Here is a 20,714-nt window from a genome sequence, read left to right on the forward strand (position 1 = left end):
TTGGACTAGCTTGCTCTATGGTCATCGTCAGGAGACTGTAGAGATAAGAGAGAAGTGGGCCTATTAATAATAATAACAATAACTCTTGTCTCCAGTTGTCTGGCCGTCACAACTCACCTGGAATTTGAACTTGAGGTTTGGTGGGTCTGATGCCTTGGGCTTTGGTATGATTTGGTGGTCATTATTGCGATCGTTGTCAAAGCCGTTGGGAATTTCAGAGCTGTCGAAGATCAGACACTTCAAGCGACTCCTCAGGGTAACTGCCGTGTCTCCTGTAAACAAGACCATGTAATGTTTCTTAAAGGTACTGGACACCTTTGGTAATTTAATTGTCAAAGACCAGTATTTTCACTTGATGCATCCCAACATGTTTATAATATCAAACCTGTGAAAATTTTGACTCAATTGGTCATTGAAGTTGCAAGAAAATATCGAAAGAAAGAAAAAACACCCTTGGTGCACACATTTGTGTGCTTTCAGATGCCTTTAATAAAAGGCTTCAAAAAAGGCTTCAGGTTTGAATTTGGATAAAAGTTGGACATTTTTTATCTCAGTCTACTTTACATACCTGTACTTACATGTAATCATGATTCAACAAATATCTATACACATCCTGTAAGTAATATCATTTCCTTGTTGACTGTGACTGTGGAGAGTAAACTAAGAAGAGGATGATTTAAACCCGGAAATGTTACCTTTTAAAAGTGAGTTGACCGACTCCTTGAAGTCATCGAACTCAAATGGGGTCAAGAACCCCAGCGAGCCTAGATGGAACGCCATGACTGGAGGTACACTGGCCTGTATAGATAGAAGACGGAAATATCACAGAGTTATTCAACTACACACAGGCGTGCGATTTCTCAGCATTTATTTTCCTAATTTCAGGATTTTCTCCAAAGAGTCTACAAACGTCCTGAATTGTCACATCTGGGAGAAATTGGTTTTAGCAGCTCGACTGCCCTTTTGGGAGCAGTGCGTATTGTTTGAAAATCATGAGCAGACGGAGCATGGAACCTAATGCGGAGCCCAAGCTGGGGTTCGAGAAGAACCCCAGGTCATCATGACAACAAGTATTTGGTCTAGTGCCCTTTTCATCTTGATCTCACAATCACATCTCTATGTCTTGGTCTCAGACTCAAAATTTCAGAGTCTTTATGATTAAACTGACTAGTCTTGCTCAGAAAGAGCTGCTAGAACAGTGTTAAAAGATTGTGCTCTTCTTATACATGTAGACCTATGGAGTTGACGCCTTTGTAGGGACACACATGATTAAAACTACTTTATGGAGGAGCCATGTTTAGTCATCTCTGTAAACAGCGCCCCCTGTTGGCTGATATAATTACAAATATTGTTACGTGGATTTTACCTCCTGGAAGAGAGATGAAGCGTAGAGGAGCGTCCCGTCCCCTCCGAGGCAGAGAATGAAATCTACTTTGTTACTCAAATCGCAACCTAAAAAAACAAACAACAAAAAGGAAAACATTATTGAAGACAAATTACTAATTGGTAATTATTTTAATTAATTAGTTCCAGTCTGACAGCCAACAGGTTATAAAATTCACACCAGTACAAGTAACCAGAAAGGCAGTCAAATCTTACAAGGTTTTGTTAAACTCATTTTACTGGCTGAATTTTACTTTTTCATTAATCTGATATAATTTGTTTAGCCATAAACTTTGTAAAAACGAAAGTTTTTGAAGAAACAGAATCGCTCTCACATAAAAACTCAATATTATTGGACCAAACCAAACCGGGTTCCAGTTAGAAGGGCTTCAGCCAACCCAACCCCCTGTTATTTCCCCTCAACTCCACCCTGTCATCACCCTTCGTTCTTACCTTCCTTGAAGCTCTTCATCTTAGCTCTGACTGGAGCAAATTCTTTATCATTCAACAAATCCTCATCGTCAAACACCTTAGACTCGATAAAAATCACCAAATTCTTCTCCTAATATCAAAAATAACATGAAAAATAATTGATGCTATAATTGAACATTATGTGGTTTCTGACAATTATGTTTGATTCACAAAGCATTTTATTATTTATATTATTATTTCTATAAATCGAGTAGGGGAGATGACCTAATAATAAGCTTATATAAATATATATTTTTTTCCCATTTTATCACAGCATACAAAGGAAATATCTTCTTCTGTTTTTCCTTGAGTCAGGCTACGTCCCCTAGCCTTAGATCTCAAGGGTCTTTCTCAGGATCCTCGCTGTTCCCCAAAGCGCTGCCTTCTGTAACAGACCTACCCTCCCACTCGTGCCTATTTCATCTAGATGTTTCCCCAGTGCTTTCTGAGTGATGCTACAACCACCACAGGGACTACTTTTATTATCATTGCCTAGGTTTAAAATACAATAGTATTGATTTTTTTATTGCGAAAATTTGCCGTGTGAATTGAACAAACATGTACTGTAACAGCGGACAGTTGGGTTAACCATTTAGCCACTGTACCGCCCAGCCGCCTCTATGCGGTACGAGGAAACCTCGCTAGCTTGTGTTTGTATAAAAAAAATGAACATCAAAAGAAAACTCGCTAGTCATTAGTAGGTCTACGCATTTGTTAATATATCTAGTTGTTATAGATCGTTATTAAATCTCCCTTCACAGTTGACTTGTCGAAGCTAATAATGATGAAATAATTAAGCTCTTATGAAAAAAAAACGCTCATTAGTAAACAGGAGCTGTTCATCATTTATGATGATATTGTCGAAAATTAACGCCTTCGCATTTAATCAGTATGAGCATTGAGCCAGATAAAAGCATTGAAAAGCTATTGTGTCCATTTCATCCGTGAACAAAAATATTCGCCATAAAAATTACCGTAGCCGTTTAACGAGAGGCATTTATTGCTCCCATGAGAACTTGTACTTTTATACAAAAATTACCAAAAGGGTAAAAAATTGTGCACTTTCATTCACACTTTCTCCTTGTTAAAAAAGGTTCCAGTTGAACGTTTAAAGCCATTGGACCCTTTCGGTAAACAGTATTGTCCAAGACCCACACTGCGTGTATCACAACTTATATATAAAATAACAAACCTGTGAAAATTTAGGCTCAATTGGTGATTGGAGTCGGGAGAAAATAACGGGAAACCCCACCCTTTTGTATCCGCCCGTTTCGCCGTGTCATGACATGTGTTTCGCTATCGAGAATTGATATTGTTTTACTGTTTTCTCAAAAAGTAAAGCATTTCATGGAATAATATCAAGAGAAGTCTTTCACCACTACCTTCTGTAAACCCTGTAAGTTATTTGTAAATCTGTGAACTTTTTTTTTTTCTGTACCGAAAGGGTCCAATGGCTTTAAAGAATAGCATAGAGATTTACCGCTTACCCCTACTTAGAGCAGGGGTGGCTGTTCCCTGGGTTATGTCCATTTGACGGGGCAGACCAGGGCCCAATCTCATAGCGCTGTTTAACTGTTAAGCAAATTTGCGTGCTTACTGTAGCAGAAAAATTTGCTTAAGCCTTAGCGTATTTCACAGGTTAGCAGAAAAATTGGGCGACCATATTGCGTGTTTACCGTGGATTTGCATTGTGACGTCATTTATTTTCGTGTGGTAAGCACCGGAAGGTTAGCATGCCTTTTCGTGTGCTTACGGTTAGCAGCGCTATGAAATAGAAATTGCACAGTAAGCACAAAATCGGCCGCTAAGCAGCGCTATGAAATTGGGCCCTGGGTATAAGCTATCATAGGCCCTTTACAAAACCACAGCCTCGGTTCCAGATTCCGCTCAGGCTAGCTTGGCCCCGCGGTTGTTTTGACAATTTCGTGTGCTTTTCCTTATGCGCTCAGGGCTTCAGACAAGAAAACAGAGCCTGAAGCCAAATCCAAAGCCGAAGATTCAAAAAGGGCCGTAGTTTGAAAAAGCCATCTGTTATTCCCTGCAAGCAACCCTTGGGAATACAGTAGTGTGAAAAGGGTTTTTCTCTAGTGTGAACAGGGGTAACAGATTAGACCTAAGTCTTTTGTGAAATCGACCCCTGGGGTACCAGAGTTATGGTCTTACCTCTGAGAGCCACCTTGAGAGTTCCTTGAAGGGACCCAAGACGCTGTCGTCCATGATCTTCTTGATGATCAGAACGGAGAGGGGGCTCGAATTCCATGCTAGCTGCTGGCTCGATGGGTCAGTCACATGCCTGCAATCAGCCAATTAGATTCAAGCTTTATTGTAATTGGTGTAATTACTTCAACAATTAGCATCAATTTTCTTTCGGTTCCATTTGTACCTCAAAAATGGGCACACCCATACCCACTTGTACAAAAGTCTGAGAAAATCTTAATTTTCTTTAAACGTTCATCTTTCAAGGGCAATTGCTTCATGGTTATCACAGTTCAAGCATGTACATGTTCGTAGCTTTATTTGGTGGGAAGAAAAACTTCCTAGCACACAAAACTACATTATTTTCTTGTTCCGTTCTCATGCAAAGTGGTAAAACAAACTGCAACATTGTCAGTACTAAGGTCCTTTTCAGCTAGATTTTTAGAGAAAATTCAATTGCTATCCCTTTTTCCCTGTGTGCGGGTACATGTTGCATGTCTGTATCTTTTAGAAATATTTTTTTGGCAGACTAAACCTTTAGTTAGGTTATTTGAAAATTTTCTTCCTCAGCCTCGCCTTCTCCATATTTTTTTATATCTCTTTTTTTGTAACTTGGGAAGAGAAATAAAATTAAAATAAATACATTTTATGACTTACATGATCTGAGAAGGAGGCACTTTCTTCAGGTGTGCCTTAGGCCCGAACGACGGAGAGGGCGAAGGTGCATTGATGGAACGTGTTCGTCTGTAAAAACAAGAACAGAGAAAAAAGAAAAAAACACATCATTACAAACTCTAAATCACACTCGTGTCTTAAAAAGGAAGCATGGTTTGGATGCTGTTATCGCTTGCTTCAAGAAGAAAAGCATATAATAAAACATGTGAAATTGTCAGAGCTTTAAAGGATCTGGGTACTTTTTGTAACACAAAACATAATGTCCACAAATTTACAATAAACTCACACAGTTTAAAGATAATGATGGTAGAACGCTTCCCTTCGAAATATTACTTGCTGAGGTGCTGTAGTTTGTTTTTACTAATGAGTAAAACAAGCAAAGAAAAATATTTCAGCATGCAAAACTTATTTCCGTGACATTGTTTTACTCATTTCTAAAAAACAACAGCACCTCAGCAAGTAATATTTTAAACGAAGCTTTCTATCATTAATATCTTCAAACGGTGTAAGTTTAATGTACATCTGTGGACGTTGTGTTTTGTGTTACAAAAACTACCCCTTGAGTGCAGAGTTGGCAATATTTGCATTCTGCAATCTTGAAGACTTTGTACAACAATCCAGGAGATATTTGGAAATTTTATTCAACACAACATGACTTAGCAACCTTTGTTGACCTCTGTACACCTGAGAAGTTGATCAACATCTAAACAATAATACTGGTCCCAACGTTGTCGTGTGATTGTATCTGTCTGACTTGTATTCGTCTGACTTGTATACGTCTGACCTGTATACGGGTACTTGCTTAGTTTACAAGTGCAAGGGCAAACACCCTCTATGCCCAACGGGTACATCCATACAATTTACCGAGTTTCATACAGTCTGGTGAAGACATAATTGTTACAAAGATTTATTGTGACAGGGGAAGATTTTTTGTTCAGGTGTCAGATCAGCACCTGTGGTTTGTTTTGCACAACACTCAGGAAAGTACTGAGTAGGGCCTTTATGTACAGTACTCTTTGTCTGTGATGTAATATTTGATATATATCAATGTCATACTCAGGTAGAACTCAAAAACATCTCGCACAAACCAACTCATCTAAACTACAGGTATTTATTGTCGTTGTATACCCATTGCACAATTCAAAATGGAATCTAGGCTACCAGCAAATATACAAGATGCACCAAGTATAGACTCATTCAAAGGCAAAAGTTTAAAATGGAAACGGTTATTGGTGAGGCTCAATATACAAATTAGTCTGCACAACTACAATCCAGGCCATATCTCGTTGGGCCCCCCTGCCCCCTTTCAATGTTGGCTCTCATTGTGCAGCCTATTGGGCGGTCTTCTGCATTCCAATCAACATTGAGCAGGACGGACGGGGGAGAGAAAGTTTCTTGTCAGGGGGAAGGTATGGACAGGGAATGATTATTGTAATGTTGGGAATGGGTGGCCCAAGAATTTTGGCTGGGATTGTAGACTCACTAGAACCCTAAAACATCTCGCACAAACACAAACAAACTCACCCAAACTACGCCTTAAATGTGTGCATAATCAGACTCACCCTATACTCAGTAAGACCTCAATAACATCTCGCACAAACACAAACAAACTCACCCAAACTATACCTTCAGTGTGTGCATTATCAGACTCACCAGATACTCAGTAAGAACTCAAGAACATCTCGCACAAATTAAACAAACTCGTCCAAACTACAGAATGTACACATCTTCCCATGTCAGACTCACCCAATACTCAGTAAGAACTCAAGAACATCTCGCACAAATTAAACAAACTCGTCCAAACTACAGAATGTACACATCTATCCATGTCAGACTCACCCAATACTCAGTAAGAACTCAAGAACATCTCGCACAAGTTAAACAAACTCGTCCAAACAAAGAATGTACACATCTATCCATGTCAGACTCACCCAATACTCAGTAAGAACTCAAGAACATCTCGCACAAATTAAACAAACTCGTCCAAACAACAGAATGTACACATCTTCCCATGTCAGACTCACCCAATACTCGGTAAGAACTCAAGAACATCTCGCACAAATTAAACAAACTCGTCCAAACTACAGAATGTACACATCTTCCCATGTCAGACTCACCCAATACTCAGTAAGAACTCAAGAAACTCTCGCACAAATTAAACAAACTCGTCCAAACAAAGAATGTACACATCTATCCATGTCAAACTCACCTAATACTCAGTAAGAACTCAAGAACATCTCGCACAAATTAAACAAACTCGTCCAAACAACAGAATGTACACATCTTCCCATGTCAGACTCACCCAATACTCGGTAAGAACTCAAGAACATCTAGCACTAATTAAACAACCTCGTCCAAACAAAGAATGTACACATCTATCCATGTCAGACTCACCCAATACTCAATAAGAACTCAAGAACATCTTGCACAAACACAACCCAACTCATCCAACCTCCAATGTGGAAAGGTAACAGATGTTGTTCAGATCTGAGACACTACTCATGTGATTGTTAGGCTGGCTGCTTCGCCAACTAGACTGCACTATCAAGCAACTCTCTCTCTCTCTCTCTCTCTCTCTCACACTGTACTATTACATCCGCATTTCCTCATTGGTCTAATCCCTACTTACAGTACCTCAATCATGTCAATCCATTAAAAGAAAGACTGGTCCCGGGTGTTAAAGCCTGTGAACAATCTCCACTATTGCAAATTTTGCACCTGGCAAAATTGCTCTGCCCACACATCTATCGAAAGAAGGCCAAGCTATTTAAAACCAGCATAAAATTTACAGGTTGTTTTAAAAAACAAAAATAAAGATACATTTAGAAAAATGTATCCCAATTGGATTTTTTATAAGTTGACAAAAATCTGGCACAAGGTATTTGTGGACCAGGGTCCTAGCTTTTTTAATTTTTACCAAATCAATCCTCAGCTGTCTCGCACGAGTGAGCACTTATTTTGGTCAGATTTTAGTTGGCTTGCGCACAAAAGTGAGAGGGTTTGCTTCTGTTTTGAAAGGGCAAGGGCAAGGGCACCAAGGCAATTTCTCCTTATTAAGAGCCTCCTGTGAGGAAATTGTAAATTTCTACCGATAGCATTTCAAGGGCACCAAGGCAATGATCAGGGAGCATGGAGGCAATCGCCTTGGTTGCCTCTGTGAAGTATATCAGGCCTGTCTCTCTTTAAGTGTCTCTCTGTCACTTTCTTAGATCTTGTCTTTGTACCAAAACATTCAAATCTTTTCACAAAACTTATCTTATGTCACATGTTTTCAAGGACTAATTTTGTTGTGTTTGTTTTTTCTTTGTTTTGTTTTGTTTTGTTTTGTTTGTTTGTTGTTGGTTTTTACTGCGCCTTGAACACCCAGCAGGGTGGATACGTGCGCATTACAAGTCTTGTTATTATTATTTATTATTAGATGTGTGGGTATTTTTTCCTCAAACACTTTGATGTTCCTCTGTTGATTAAAGACTTGAACAACAATAAAATAAAAAAAGACCAGAGCAGGACTTGAACCTCCGACCTCCAAATTAACGTCCCAGTGCTCTACCAGCAGAATCATCTAGCCCTAATGTTGACAGTCTCAATGCTTTGTCAGGGTTGTTCAGGGGTGCCAGTCAGATGCAATTCAACCTGTCAATGCCATATAGCCAAGGATCACACCTAAATTTATAATACAGTCCTAGAAGCGGCAGGAGAGGGATCACATTAAAGACACTGGACACCGTTGGTAATTGTCAAAGACCAGTCTCCTCACTTGCTGTATCTCAACATATGCATGAAATAACAAACCTGTGAAAATTTGAACTCAATTGGTTGTCAAAGTTGCGAGATAATAATGAAAGAAAAAACACCCTTGTCATACGAAGTTGTGTGCTTTCAGATGATTGATTTCGAGACCTCAAATTCTAAATCCGAGGTCTCAAAATCAAATACGTGGAAAAATACCTCTTTCTCGAAAACTACGTCACTTCAGAGGGAGCCGTTTCTCACAATGTTTTATACTATCAACCTCTCCCCATTACTCATTACCAAGTAAGGTTTTATGCTAAAAATTATTTTGAGTAATTACCAATAGTGTCCACTACCTTTTAGGGAATGCCACTTTTTATTTCAAATAGCAAGTAATAGAGCCTATAAACCACAATGAAAACTACCACATTTTTAAACACTATACTCTGCAACCATCAGTGAACAATTTCCTTTCTCTGGTAAAGCAAAGAGCGTTCGACAAAATGTATCTGTTGTTACTTTTTTTTTTAAACATCAAAATAATACTACATAATTTTAGCAATTTGCACTATGTGTGTTCAACTCATAGAGATGTATAAGAACTAGAGGGCGCACTGGCCTATATACACGACCCGGCATGCGCGCAGGTGGCCATTTTCTAAGTTAACAAAACAGGCATCGCACAGCGTGTGTTTGTGCGGCCATTTTGTAAGTTGACAAAACAGCATCGCGTAGCGTTCAATAAACACAAACTCCATGTGTGTTTCATATTCAACGCGTGTACAGAATAGCGCGCGCGTGTCTCAATGCGGTCCCGTCGCGTTTGTGCAAGAAGCATCACCAGTGCGCCCTCTAGTTCTTATATATAACTCTTTAGTTCAACTACTTTGCTTTGCAAAATGGCTGTTTGCTTGTGAGTCCCTCTTTAACTTCATGTGTGATGGTAGTGGGTGTGGAACAGTTCAGGGACCAATTTCATAGAGCTGCTCAAGCACAAAAATAAGCTTAGCAAAAACAAATTTATGCTAACCAGTATAAGGTTACCGGGGGAATGTATACAGTCGCATGTACAGTTTGTTACTGGTATCCTGCTCATTATTGCTAAGCAGGTATGAAATCAGTTAATGAGCAATGAAAAGAGTGAGTACTCCAAGCCAACCAAAGATCAACCGCACCCAACATTTCCAGACAGTAACTTGAGTGTTTTAGCTCAAGATACATACTGTAGCCATTGTGGATCATGTACCATCGAGGCAGGTGTTATAAAGTAGACACCGTGGTTACTGTGCAAAACTTGGAGGTGCCTGAGACATCCATTGCCAATCTTCATTGGTTGCCAATCAATAAAAGTTTCAAACTTAAAATCCTTTTAATCAGCTGAGTTCATTTCACCAGGCCTGAAATTACACAAAGGCCACGGAAAATTCTGATTCCTACATGTATTGCCAGCTTACGCGAGTAAATTAAAGGAACATTGAAGAATTGGTATTGGTTTTGCTAGCAAAAAAGTTGCTGGCAGTGTAAGCACTTTTTGTAATCCACCATATACATAAACTGACAAACCTGTAGAAGTTTGAGATCGATCGGCCATCTGGGTCACGAGAGAATTGTGAAAAACTGATTACAAATTTTGCATTGCATTGATGCCAAAACAAAAATTAATACAACGTGATAAACTCAAAACGCGAAATTAGATTATTTATTTCTCATCAAATATGAAATTTCAGACAGAAATATTTCAAGGGATGTTTTCTACTAAATGGCCAAGAAAGCAGCTGAGCAACTAAAAAGAGAAAACTGCACTGAACACCAAATGTTGTACCTGGGTGTTTATCAGTTTTCTGTCCTTCTATCTATGAAAACAACAAGGACACAATGAGGAAACACTGTTGTCCAGCTCAACAGTTACCTGCCTGTGTTTCCTGCAACAAGTCAATATCAGTTCAATTTTTTAAACAATTTTTTTAAGGTGTTTTTCATCTGGGTTTGAAAAAAATCCTGAATCATTGTTCTATACATGGATCCTTAGTGTAAACAATTTCACCTTCCAAAACATTTTATCATCAGACTGGAACGAGTTTTCTGCTATGATGAACAGAAAGTCATCCGACAAATAAACCATTATTTCTTGACATTATTGTTAAAACATAGCAAGTAAACATTGTGTTATTTATTCAGTGAGTTCTTTCAAAGAGCAACCCGGATACACATGAACAGTTTTAAACTCTATTGACTGGAGTGTTAATGGTGGAGCTTGCAATAAATGCAGATTCATTGTAGGAAACTTGATATATATAAAGAGATGGACAACATACTCACAAACATGGCCACCATTGTCCATTTGTTAGACTGCAGTACTTGCAATCACAAGGTTATGAGTTCGACTCCTTCCGTGCTAGTCACGGTTTAACAATGACTAGAATAAATATTATCGCCTATAGTTACTGGCAATAATTCGTAATCAGTGATGTTTTAAACCAATGTTTGTATGAGAGAGATGATTTTAAATCCCCTTGCGGGTTCCTGACCATTAAAAGTAAAAGTTAAACTTTTTTTCGTTAGAGCAGGTGATACTCTTTGAAATAACATTCACTCAAACAAATCTATTTTTTAATGTTTGGGGCCAAAAATCTGACATAGCACCTTTAAAGGCAGTGGACACTATTGGTATACTCAAAATAATTATTAGCGTAAAACCTTACCTGGTAATGAGTAATGGGGAGAGGTTGATAGTATAAAACATTTTGAACGGCTTCCTCTGAAGTGACGTAGTTTTCGAGAAAGGAGTAGTTTTCCACGAATTTAATTTCAAGACATCAAGTTTATCTTTCTAATCATATGCATTTTATAACAAACGGTTACAAACGGTTACAAACGCTTTTAAAAGACCAACTCGACCGATCCAAGGCAACGTGTTCCTTTAAGAATTGGCAGCTCTACATGCCTCGCTTTCTCAAACCAGACAAAAATACCCTAATACTCGGCGGAATTCAAGAAATGATAATAGTGCGCTCTTATTTCATAAATATGGAACAGATTTTGTTCCCCGGACCCCAGCCGTGCCCGAAGCAGTCTATCGAAACGTGGAACAGATCCTTAAATATCAACAAAAAAAATCCCCCGCCGTTTCGTAAAATTGATATATTCTGTTTGTTTCTTTCCTGTGGCTAAGGCAGTACCTTTTGCTAGCCAGCTGTGCAAAAACAACAATGAACTTTTCTTTCAGCATTTAAAAATATTTCATGGGATTTCACAGTCTGGTGGTATTTTTACAGTCAGTTTAATACTAGTCCATCTGCAAGTCTGACATTTCTTTCATTTTTAATAATAATAACAATAATTTATTGAACTGTTGTTATTGCGCTCTCTCCAGGAGCAGCCTGTTTTTTAGCAAATATGGCATAAGAAAATTACATAGAAACAGTTCAAGAAAAAGTACACACTTTTGGTTATGAGCAATGGAGAGCTGTTGATAGTGTAAAACATTGTGAGAAACAGCTCCCTCTGATTGTAACATAGTTTTTTAAGAAAGAGGTAATTTGTCACTCAAATATGTGAACCTTTGAAAGACTTCAAGCCTGCTGAAGCCTTTCTCAGTTATCTGAAAGCACACAAATTTGTGTAACAAGGGTGTTACTGTTTTCTTGTAACTTTAAAAACCAATCGAGCCCATATTTTTACTGAATTGCTATTTTTATGCATATATGCTGGGATACCACAAGTAAATATACAAACCTTCAGCTGAAATATTTTTTACTTGCCATTAACAAAAAAAACATAAAGTCCAAACATTTTATAAATGTCAGAAAACTGTCTGTTTCAGAGTGATTCAAAAACACAAGTAATACCGTAATGGCCCAAATTAAAACTAACCGATGGTGTATTTCGTGTACATCAGGCCTTAAAGCCATTGGACCCTTTCGGTAAACAGTATTGTCCAAGGCCCACACTTCGTGTACCACAACTTCTATATCAAATAACAAACCTGTGAAAATTTAGGCTCAATCGGTCATCAGAGTCGGGAGTAAAACAACGGAAAAACCCACCCTTGTTTATATTGTTTTGCTGTTTTCTCAAAAAGTAAAGCATTTCATGGAATAATATTTCAAGGGAAGTCTTTCACCATTGCCTTCTGTAAACCCTATAAGTTATTTGTAAATCTGTGAACTTTTATTTTTTAAACTACATGTATGCTCAGCAATTTTGCTCCAGTTATTAGGAGCACTTTTATTGGGAAATTGAAACTTTACAGAGGGCACAACAGCCAAAAACACAGAGAACCACCCCAGTTGCTGTGGGTGCCCAGGGATTAATTCAAGGCCTGATTTATATACTATACAGTAAAATTTCCCTTGTCTAGCAGAGCAAATTGCTACACAAAATCTATCAAATTGCCACTCAAAAATCATGATTTACTTCTCAATATTTTAAGCACTCTGTGTGCACAACTGAAGCCCAGTCTAAATATTCTGCTATGCAAAAATTGCTGAACAAAATCATTCCCTACTGTATCATTACAAGCCTCACCTGCATACATACCATACATGTAACACTGTCACATGACACCGTCACAGCATAAAAAAAGTCCAATACTCCTCAAACCAGTATTTCCTTAATGGACCCAAAGACCATACAGAGTGTGAACAGACGATCCTGGTGTTGGCTATTTGCACAACTTAGTAAAAAAATAATAAGGAAGTTGAACAGCTATAGAAACAATGTACTGTACGCCCAACTTTACACAGTACACCCTCCTAATAATGAAAGGTCTGGGTATTATGAGATTGTGAAACTACCCATTCAGCCAAACCAGTGAATACATATGATTGTGTTTCGGTTCAATGATTTTAAACCCCTCCCCCCCCCCATCAAAAGGACAATGAAGTTACATGACATTGTTATTTAAAGAACCTGGTCACTATTGGTGATTGTCAAAGGCCAGTCTTCTCACTTGGTGTACCTCAACATATGCATAAAATAACAAACCTGTGAAAATTTGAGCTCAATTGGTCATCAAAGTTGTGAGATTATAATGAATGAAAAAACACCCTTGTCACATAAAGTTGTGTGCGTTAAGATGGTTGATTTTTGCATTATTTTTCCACTAGCCAGCCAGGCTATCAAACTGGAAAAATCTTGTATTCCCGGGCTAGTGGTATACATTAACTTCAATTGCTGGATCCTGAATTGTAATGGTTCAGTGGGTAGCTGAGCAATGCATGCCATGTTTTATGCCAAAACACATGTACAATGTACAGGCATCCTTGTTGTTGCACTGTGTGTACATTCAGGCTCTGCTTACTGCCGAATTCTGCCCTTACGATCATGATTCCCCGCTTACGTGCGAGCGCCGAATTTCTGCGCTAGCCTTGTAAGCGTAGAATGCCTATAGTAACAGGAAGTACGCTCGCGCAGAAGCCCAATTTCGCCGCTAATCAGTGAAATACGCTTGCCGTAAGCACAGAATTCCATGCTTCCGTGAGCGCCGATTCTGTGCTTACGATAAGCAGAGCCATGAAATTGGGCCCTGCAGACGTTTTCCTAAAGTAGTTGATTTGTTCACTGTGTGTATTGCTTGTCCAGCACTTTAAACTGGTTCCTGCTTTTCCAACAGTTAGGGCCCGGTCACACAGGCCCGGATAACGAGAACAAAAAACGATAACGATAAAAATGCATGCTCGCGATTGGTTGAATTGCCTCCATGCAGAATACGCCCACGCTCATTCAACCAATCGAGGGCGTGCATTTTTATCGTTATCGTTTTCGTTCTCGTTATCGGGGCCTGTGTGACCGGGCCTTTAGGTGACGCATCAACACAATGGTTTCCCATTCTTCTGCATGGTTGTAACAAAACTGTGATACGTCATCAGTAGTACAGGGTACTTGCTAACAAACCCCCTTGTCTATTCCAGCTGAACTTACTGACCCGTCATATCAGGTGAGGTTTATTGGTAGCACCCAAGTGTAAATCTCTTTTGAGTAATGTTGATTCTTCTGAGAAGAATCGGTGGTTGACAACTCGACATTTCCATCAGTATGCTCTGATCAATTCGTTGTTGAGTTGTCAACCACGGCCCATTTCATAGAGCTGATTAATAGCAGTAAATATTGCTTTTGGGGGTTGGGGCTCTACCAGCCGAGCTATGTCGGTGGTGTCCCTATTGAAAAATTGCTTTTAAAACAATTTTCTGCTAAGCAGAAATGCAGTCACATTTGACTGGTTATCCTGTTTTGGTAAGCACAATTTTGTTCTGCTTAGCTACTTTTTGTGCTCAGCTCTATGAAAATGGGCTCATCAAAGCGTTGAGTTGTCTACCACCAGTTCTTCTCAGAACCAACACTTTTCAAGAGAGATTTACAATCTATAAATTAGGGACTAAGTACTACCGCTCGACATCACCTGATTATTATCCCACCATGCAAAGTTTTGAACCCTACTGACCTGTCATTTTTGTTCTTGTTTATTGTTTATTTCTTTTTGTGGCGACTGTGTTACGTTAGGTAACTACTAGTACTTAAGCCCTACATGTGGTCACTTATCCTTCAAAGACCATTTTGTTCCACTCAGTGTCTCGCCCAAAACCTTTTACAATATCCATCACAGCTCAATGCGCAGGCATGCTCAGGACAAGTTTGGTTTATAATCAGGCCTGGATGCTTCGTTTTTTGAAAGGGCAAGGGCATTAATTCTCCTTTAGTATTTAGCGCACCCTATGAGGAAATTGTAATTGTACAGTAGCATTTCAAGGGCACCAAGGCAATGACCACGGGGCATGGATATAAATCGCCTTTGTTGCCTCCGTTATATATCAGGCCTTGGGTAATTGTCAAAGACCAGCATTTTAAAGGCAGTGGACACTATTGGTAATTGTCAAAGACTAGCCTTTACAGTTGGTGTATCTCAACATATACATAAAATAACAAACCTGTGAAAATTTGAGCCCAATCGATCACCGAAGTTGCGAGATAATAATGAAAGAAAAATAACCCTTGTCACATGAAGTTATGTGCGTTTAGATGGTTGATTTCGAGACCTCAAGTTCTAAATCTGAGGTCTTGAAATCAAATTCGTGGAAAATTACTTCTTTCTCGCAAACTATGGCACCTCAGACGGAGTAGTTTCTCACCATGTTTTATACCATCAACCTCTCGCCATTACTCGTTGCCAAGAAAGGTTTTATGCCAATAATTATTTTGAGTAATTACCAATAGTGTCCACTACCTTTAACTTGGTGTATCCAGATTCACAGACTTGCCCAGTCCTTCCAGCTCGACCTCCGCCCATGCTGAAGGCCTGGGCGCTTAGTGCGACTAGTGCAGTTAGTCAACTACTGACCAGCAACATATGCATGCCCAGTGACACACTCACTGGAATGACTTGTTTGGAAGTCTAGTCAACCATCGATACCACATTATTCAACACTCCATTGCCTTTATGGTTTTCGCTATAGTGTCGATGGTTCCCCTCTGCGCTTTACACATGTTAGAATGGAACATGCTATCGGGGACCAGTGAAAGAACCCATGCGCATGAGGCTGGTTTCAAATGGTTGACCACATAGGCAACGAATGGTCGACCAGCATTTCAAGGGCACCAAGGCAATGACCAGGGGCCATGGACTCTGGAGGCATTTTATTTTGAGTAAAGGGCACCATGGATCATTTCAAGGGCCCCCAAGGCAATTACCACGGGGCAATGAGACAATCACCTTCACGGCCCAAATTCATAAAGCCTGTAAGCACAAAAATTTGCTTAGCATGAAATTTCTACCTTGGTAAAAACAGGATTACCAACCAAATTTCAACATGATTTTCAGGATAAGCAAACAACAGCTGAATACAAGTAACAAGCAATATGCAAAAATGAAAATTTGGTTGGTAACCCTGCTTTTACCAAGAAAGAAATTTCATGCTAAGAAAATTTTTGTGCTTACAGGCTTTAAGAAATTAGGCCCAGGAAGTAGCCTGTAAATGACTGACGCTCTTGGGCACAAACAGCAGTGAGATAATCCCACCATTTTCTCAAGTCAGGATTTGTCCCATTGACCCACTTTCCAACCCTCTCACTATAAGACATTTTGACTCACCTTGTACAAGTAGTGCATACACAATCAGAAAACTCTTCCCCACATCGCTCACAACAGCTATCCATGCAAGACGCCGAGCAGCGACTGTTGAACTGCATCGTGGTGACGACTTGCAAAAACACCGGACGGCGTCAAAATGTCTCGCGTTCAAAATCAACCGTCAAAGATTAATAATCTAACTGTACCCTTAAATATGCCACCCGGAGGAATGTTCAATAACCGCGACTGGATAGGGGGGGGGGGGGGGTAATGTTCTTGTAGACTTTCACGCTTGAATAACTCGGCCAGGAGTGGTGTATGTTATACCTAGATTGTTGTCAGATGGAGATTTTTCTTTTTAATAATAAGCCGAAGAGTTGATTGCTGAACGAGCGTCTAATTTACGTTTGGCTCTCCGGGCAGTTCCTTGATGAGTACCGGCTAAAGGTGTTATATGATCAATGGGAAAGGTCATTGGTAATCACACTATAGGGGTGTGAGTTGCACAGGGCAATAATTGAAGGTTTCTGGCCCTCTAAAAGTACAGCAGACATAGGAAAATGTGCATAATAATATGCCTACTACATCAAACGATCATGTGTCCACAGTTGAGAGAGAAAAACATGCAGCTTAACTCAGGCCCTTGAATCCTTGTGGTTTATAATCAAAGTCTGAAATACCATGACTAAATATACACGTGAAATTAATCAACACAAAAGGAATGTCAAAGTGCATGTAATGACATGGACTGCTATTCCAAGATTCTTAGTCAGGCATGTCCCAATTGCTGTCTCATGCTAGACTTCCTACAAGTCTTTCAGCAGTTTGCTCTCTTCACCAAAGATTCCTTTTTACTGTGTTATAACACTCTCTGTGAAGCAAGGCTTTGAATCCTTGACAAAGTTTCAATCTTAGGCTTTCATAAGTTAGCTCTCCACCATAGATTCTTTACAACCTTCTATGAAACAAGGCGTGATCCTTGACAAAGTTTCAATTACCTAAACAGGGGTTTGAACTGTCTCAACTCAAGTACTAAACTTCTTAGTCTTTCAGCAGTTAAGTTCTTCACCATAGATTCCTTCTTACTGTTTTACAACACTCTCCTATGGAACAAGGAGTGATTCCGAGACAAAGTTTCAATCGCTTTTTGACGTCAGGAATACCAACTGCCTCGAATGCTAAACTTCTTACAAGTCTTTCAGCAGTTTGCTCTCTTCACCATAGATTCTTTCTTGCATTTTGTTTACTATCTTTATAGAACAACCCCTGTGAGAATCCTTACTGACTGCCTCGCATACTAGACTTCTTACTAGTCTTTCAGCAGTTTGCTCTCTTCACCATAGTTTCTTTATTCGACTGCCTCAAATGCTAGACTTCTTACTAGTCTTTCAGCAGTTTGTTCTCTTCACCAATCTTCTTAATTTAATACCCTCTATGATGCTGTAGCTGAATCCTTGACAAGGTTATAATCACATAGAGCATTATTGTAAGCCCCATGAACACGATGAGCAAAGCGTCTTGAATGACTTCCAGAATGTCCACGCCCCGACAGGTCAACGACAACAAAGTCAACATTTGTTTACTTGTTTACTAAAAGTCAACATTTGTTTACTTGTTTACACGACATTTGTTTACTTGTTTACACAATCTTATTCCTAGTGCCGATGAGTGACCAGCAATGAGATCATAGTGAGCGCGATCGTGACCGACATCGCTACGATGAGGAAAGCATCTTCAACCATTTGGAACAAATCCGTTCCAGTGTTCGGCGACGCACTAAGTAGTAACGCTGACATGTAAAGAAGGGATGACGTATTTCGCATTCATAAGGCGAGACTAAAACGTGGTGATTAGAGACGACCGATGAAGTGTGACCATCAAATCAATTTTGTAGATTGCTCGAAGCTCATGTAAAGACACAAGAAGGCAAAACTTGTTCAAGCGCTGCCTCAATCACGACAACACTGAAGTAATCATACACTGCAGTCATGAGAATTATGCCAGACTTGGACGTGTGATTATTATACGCCCTAATCATCACATTCACACCTGTTCTTCTGAAATTGTATGCAAGATGTGCTCTTCCAATAATCATCTATAATGCACATATTTCAATATCGTAGAAGGTGGCAGGTATTTGAATAGTTGTTTTTAGTGACGCAGTGCAGCAGTGATTATTGCACATGTGTATGTTTTCAGTTGAAACGAGGGCAAAGTGTCTGCGACACATCTGTTAATGCTTGAGGATTTCAACTTCTATTAAACCCACACTAGCAGGTGATGGCGGCATCACATTCACACTATCAATGTCATAAAATACTGTAGTACAATTTTACAAAATTTCCTGTCCACTTCCTTCACAACATTTGACCAGTGCTTCCTATGCTGACAATCCCATTCAATGGATCACTGTCAAAATTCCTACAATGTAAGAGTTGGTGTCAAGACAAACGCTCAATGCAGTTGGTTGCATAGGAGTACAGGTGTTCACTGAACCATGACCGAACCAACTTCCTCGGGTCAATGTCAGAGCCACTGTGTCAGTCCGGCCTCAAGGACGATCGAGCCTTAGCGTAGATTCCTCAGCAAATGTAGAAAACCACTGTTCATACAAAAACATTCACTCCAATTTTGATTATGTTCATTCTGATGCATACAGCATAACCGTCGTACTCCTTGCTCTATGGTACAGTATTGCAGTCTCTTCCATTCATATTCATCGAGCAAGTGAGATCATTTCTCCTGTTTTTTTTGGTACAGTTTATAGTCTATGCTTTCACAATTTTACCGATCAGCCTTCACATCAGCAGCTGCGCCTTAGTCCACTCGTCTTTTACCAACAATTCTGAACAGTTGGCTAGACTCAAAGACGGGGCAAAGACTAAAATTTTATCCACGAAGGCGAGATACATGTACACGTGTAATTATAACAACAACATAAAATACAGTACATGTTATGTACTGCAGCTGTGTACTGTACATCATGCAGAAAGGATATGTCCTTCTGTGCAGTGCATTGCCACACACTTATAAAGCCAGTACAAAGCAATCAACTCGCTGGCATGTGTGTAGATAAGATTGTTCTAATGTAGTCCAGAAGCACTTTGTAACCAAGATAATTTACAGACGTGCATAAATGGCAACTACTGTATCAGCTGAATGGTCTGCTCACTTCTTATAAAAGCCGGCTTGTTAGTCCCAAGGTGACTAGTAACCAGTCTACTCTTATCTCGCTGATTATATTCCAATCTCCTTAATCACCAATACAAATATTGTCCTAAATATTGACCTTTGAACTTTCTTTCATTCTCATGACAATCAGGGTTGTTTATTATGTGTTGGACAATGAGGGTTATTTATTTTTAGGTCTGGAATGCAATTAAGTGTCTAAAACTGTGATCTCACAAAATCAGCTGATTGATATAAATATAAACGTCAGCTGTTCCATTCGAGTGCAGGGGTGTTGGAGTATGGAGTTTGTTTGTGCTGCTAAAAAAAGTATGGGATGACTAAAACAGTGGTCTCAGCAGATTGATAAATATATGAATATTCATCACCTGTTTCTTTTGAGTGCAGTAGTAGGAGTATTCTTGTTGGTCTGCTCATGGTCTGCTAAGCAAAATTATTAAAAGCACTGGCTAGACTCCTTTGGTAATTGTCAAAGACCAGTCTTCTCACTTGATGCATAAAATAACAAACCTGTGAAAATTTGAACTCAATTGGTCGTCAAAGTTGCGAGAGAATAATGAAAGAAAAAACACCCTTGTCACACAAAGTTGTGTTCTTTCAGATGCTTGATTTTGAGACCTCAGTTGAGGTCTCAAAATCAATTCTAATATTTTAGTGAGAAAATACTTCTTTCTCACAAACTACGCTACTTCAGAGGGAGCTGTTTCTCACAATGTTTTATACTTTCAACAGCTCTCCAATGCTCATTACCAAGTCAGTTTTTTGCTAACAATTGTTTTGAGTAATTACCAATATTGTCCAATGCCTTTAAGCAACAAATATTTTGCTTGGATGGGATGACTAAAACTGTGGTCTTACAAATCAGCAGATTGATATAAATATTACTATTCATCAGCTGTTCCATTTGAGTGCAGGGGAGTTGGTGTATTCTTCTTGTTGGTGAGTGCTAAAAAAAGTATTGAGCTTGGATTTGGAATTTGAAAACCATAAAATACAGTTTTGT

General features: G+C 39.2%; 1 protein-coding gene across 3 annotated transcripts in view; it reads right to left on the reverse strand.

Moving 5' to 3' along the window:
• Nucleotides 1–20,714, reverse strand: part of LOC139950802 (NAD kinase-like) — a 40,355-nt gene that overhangs the window by 5,537 nt on the left and 14,104 nt on the right. For 2 of the 3 annotated variants that reach the window (XM_071949618.1, XM_071949621.1), the window contains exons 2-7: nt 4,708–4,794; nt 4,018–4,147; nt 1,837–1,945; nt 1,367–1,452; nt 696–798; nt 118–272 (exon numbers count right to left, since the gene is read on the reverse strand). In XM_071949618.1, coding sequence (XP_071805719.1) covers nt 118–272; nt 696–798; nt 1,367–1,452; nt 1,837–1,945; nt 4,018–4,147; nt 4,708–4,794 — 670 coding nt within the window. Of the gene's footprint in view, nt 1–117; nt 273–695; nt 799–1,366; nt 1,453–1,836; nt 1,946–4,017; nt 4,148–4,707; nt 4,795–16,543; nt 18,754–20,714 lie in introns of those variants that run through there. The other variant, XM_071949620.1, reaches the window with a different exon arrangement.

This window comes from Asterias amurensis, chromosome 18 (assembly GCF_032118995.1).
Source record: "Asterias amurensis chromosome 18, ASM3211899v1".
Taxonomy (NCBI): domain Eukaryota; kingdom Metazoa; phylum Echinodermata; class Asteroidea; order Forcipulatida; family Asteriidae; genus Asterias; species Asterias amurensis.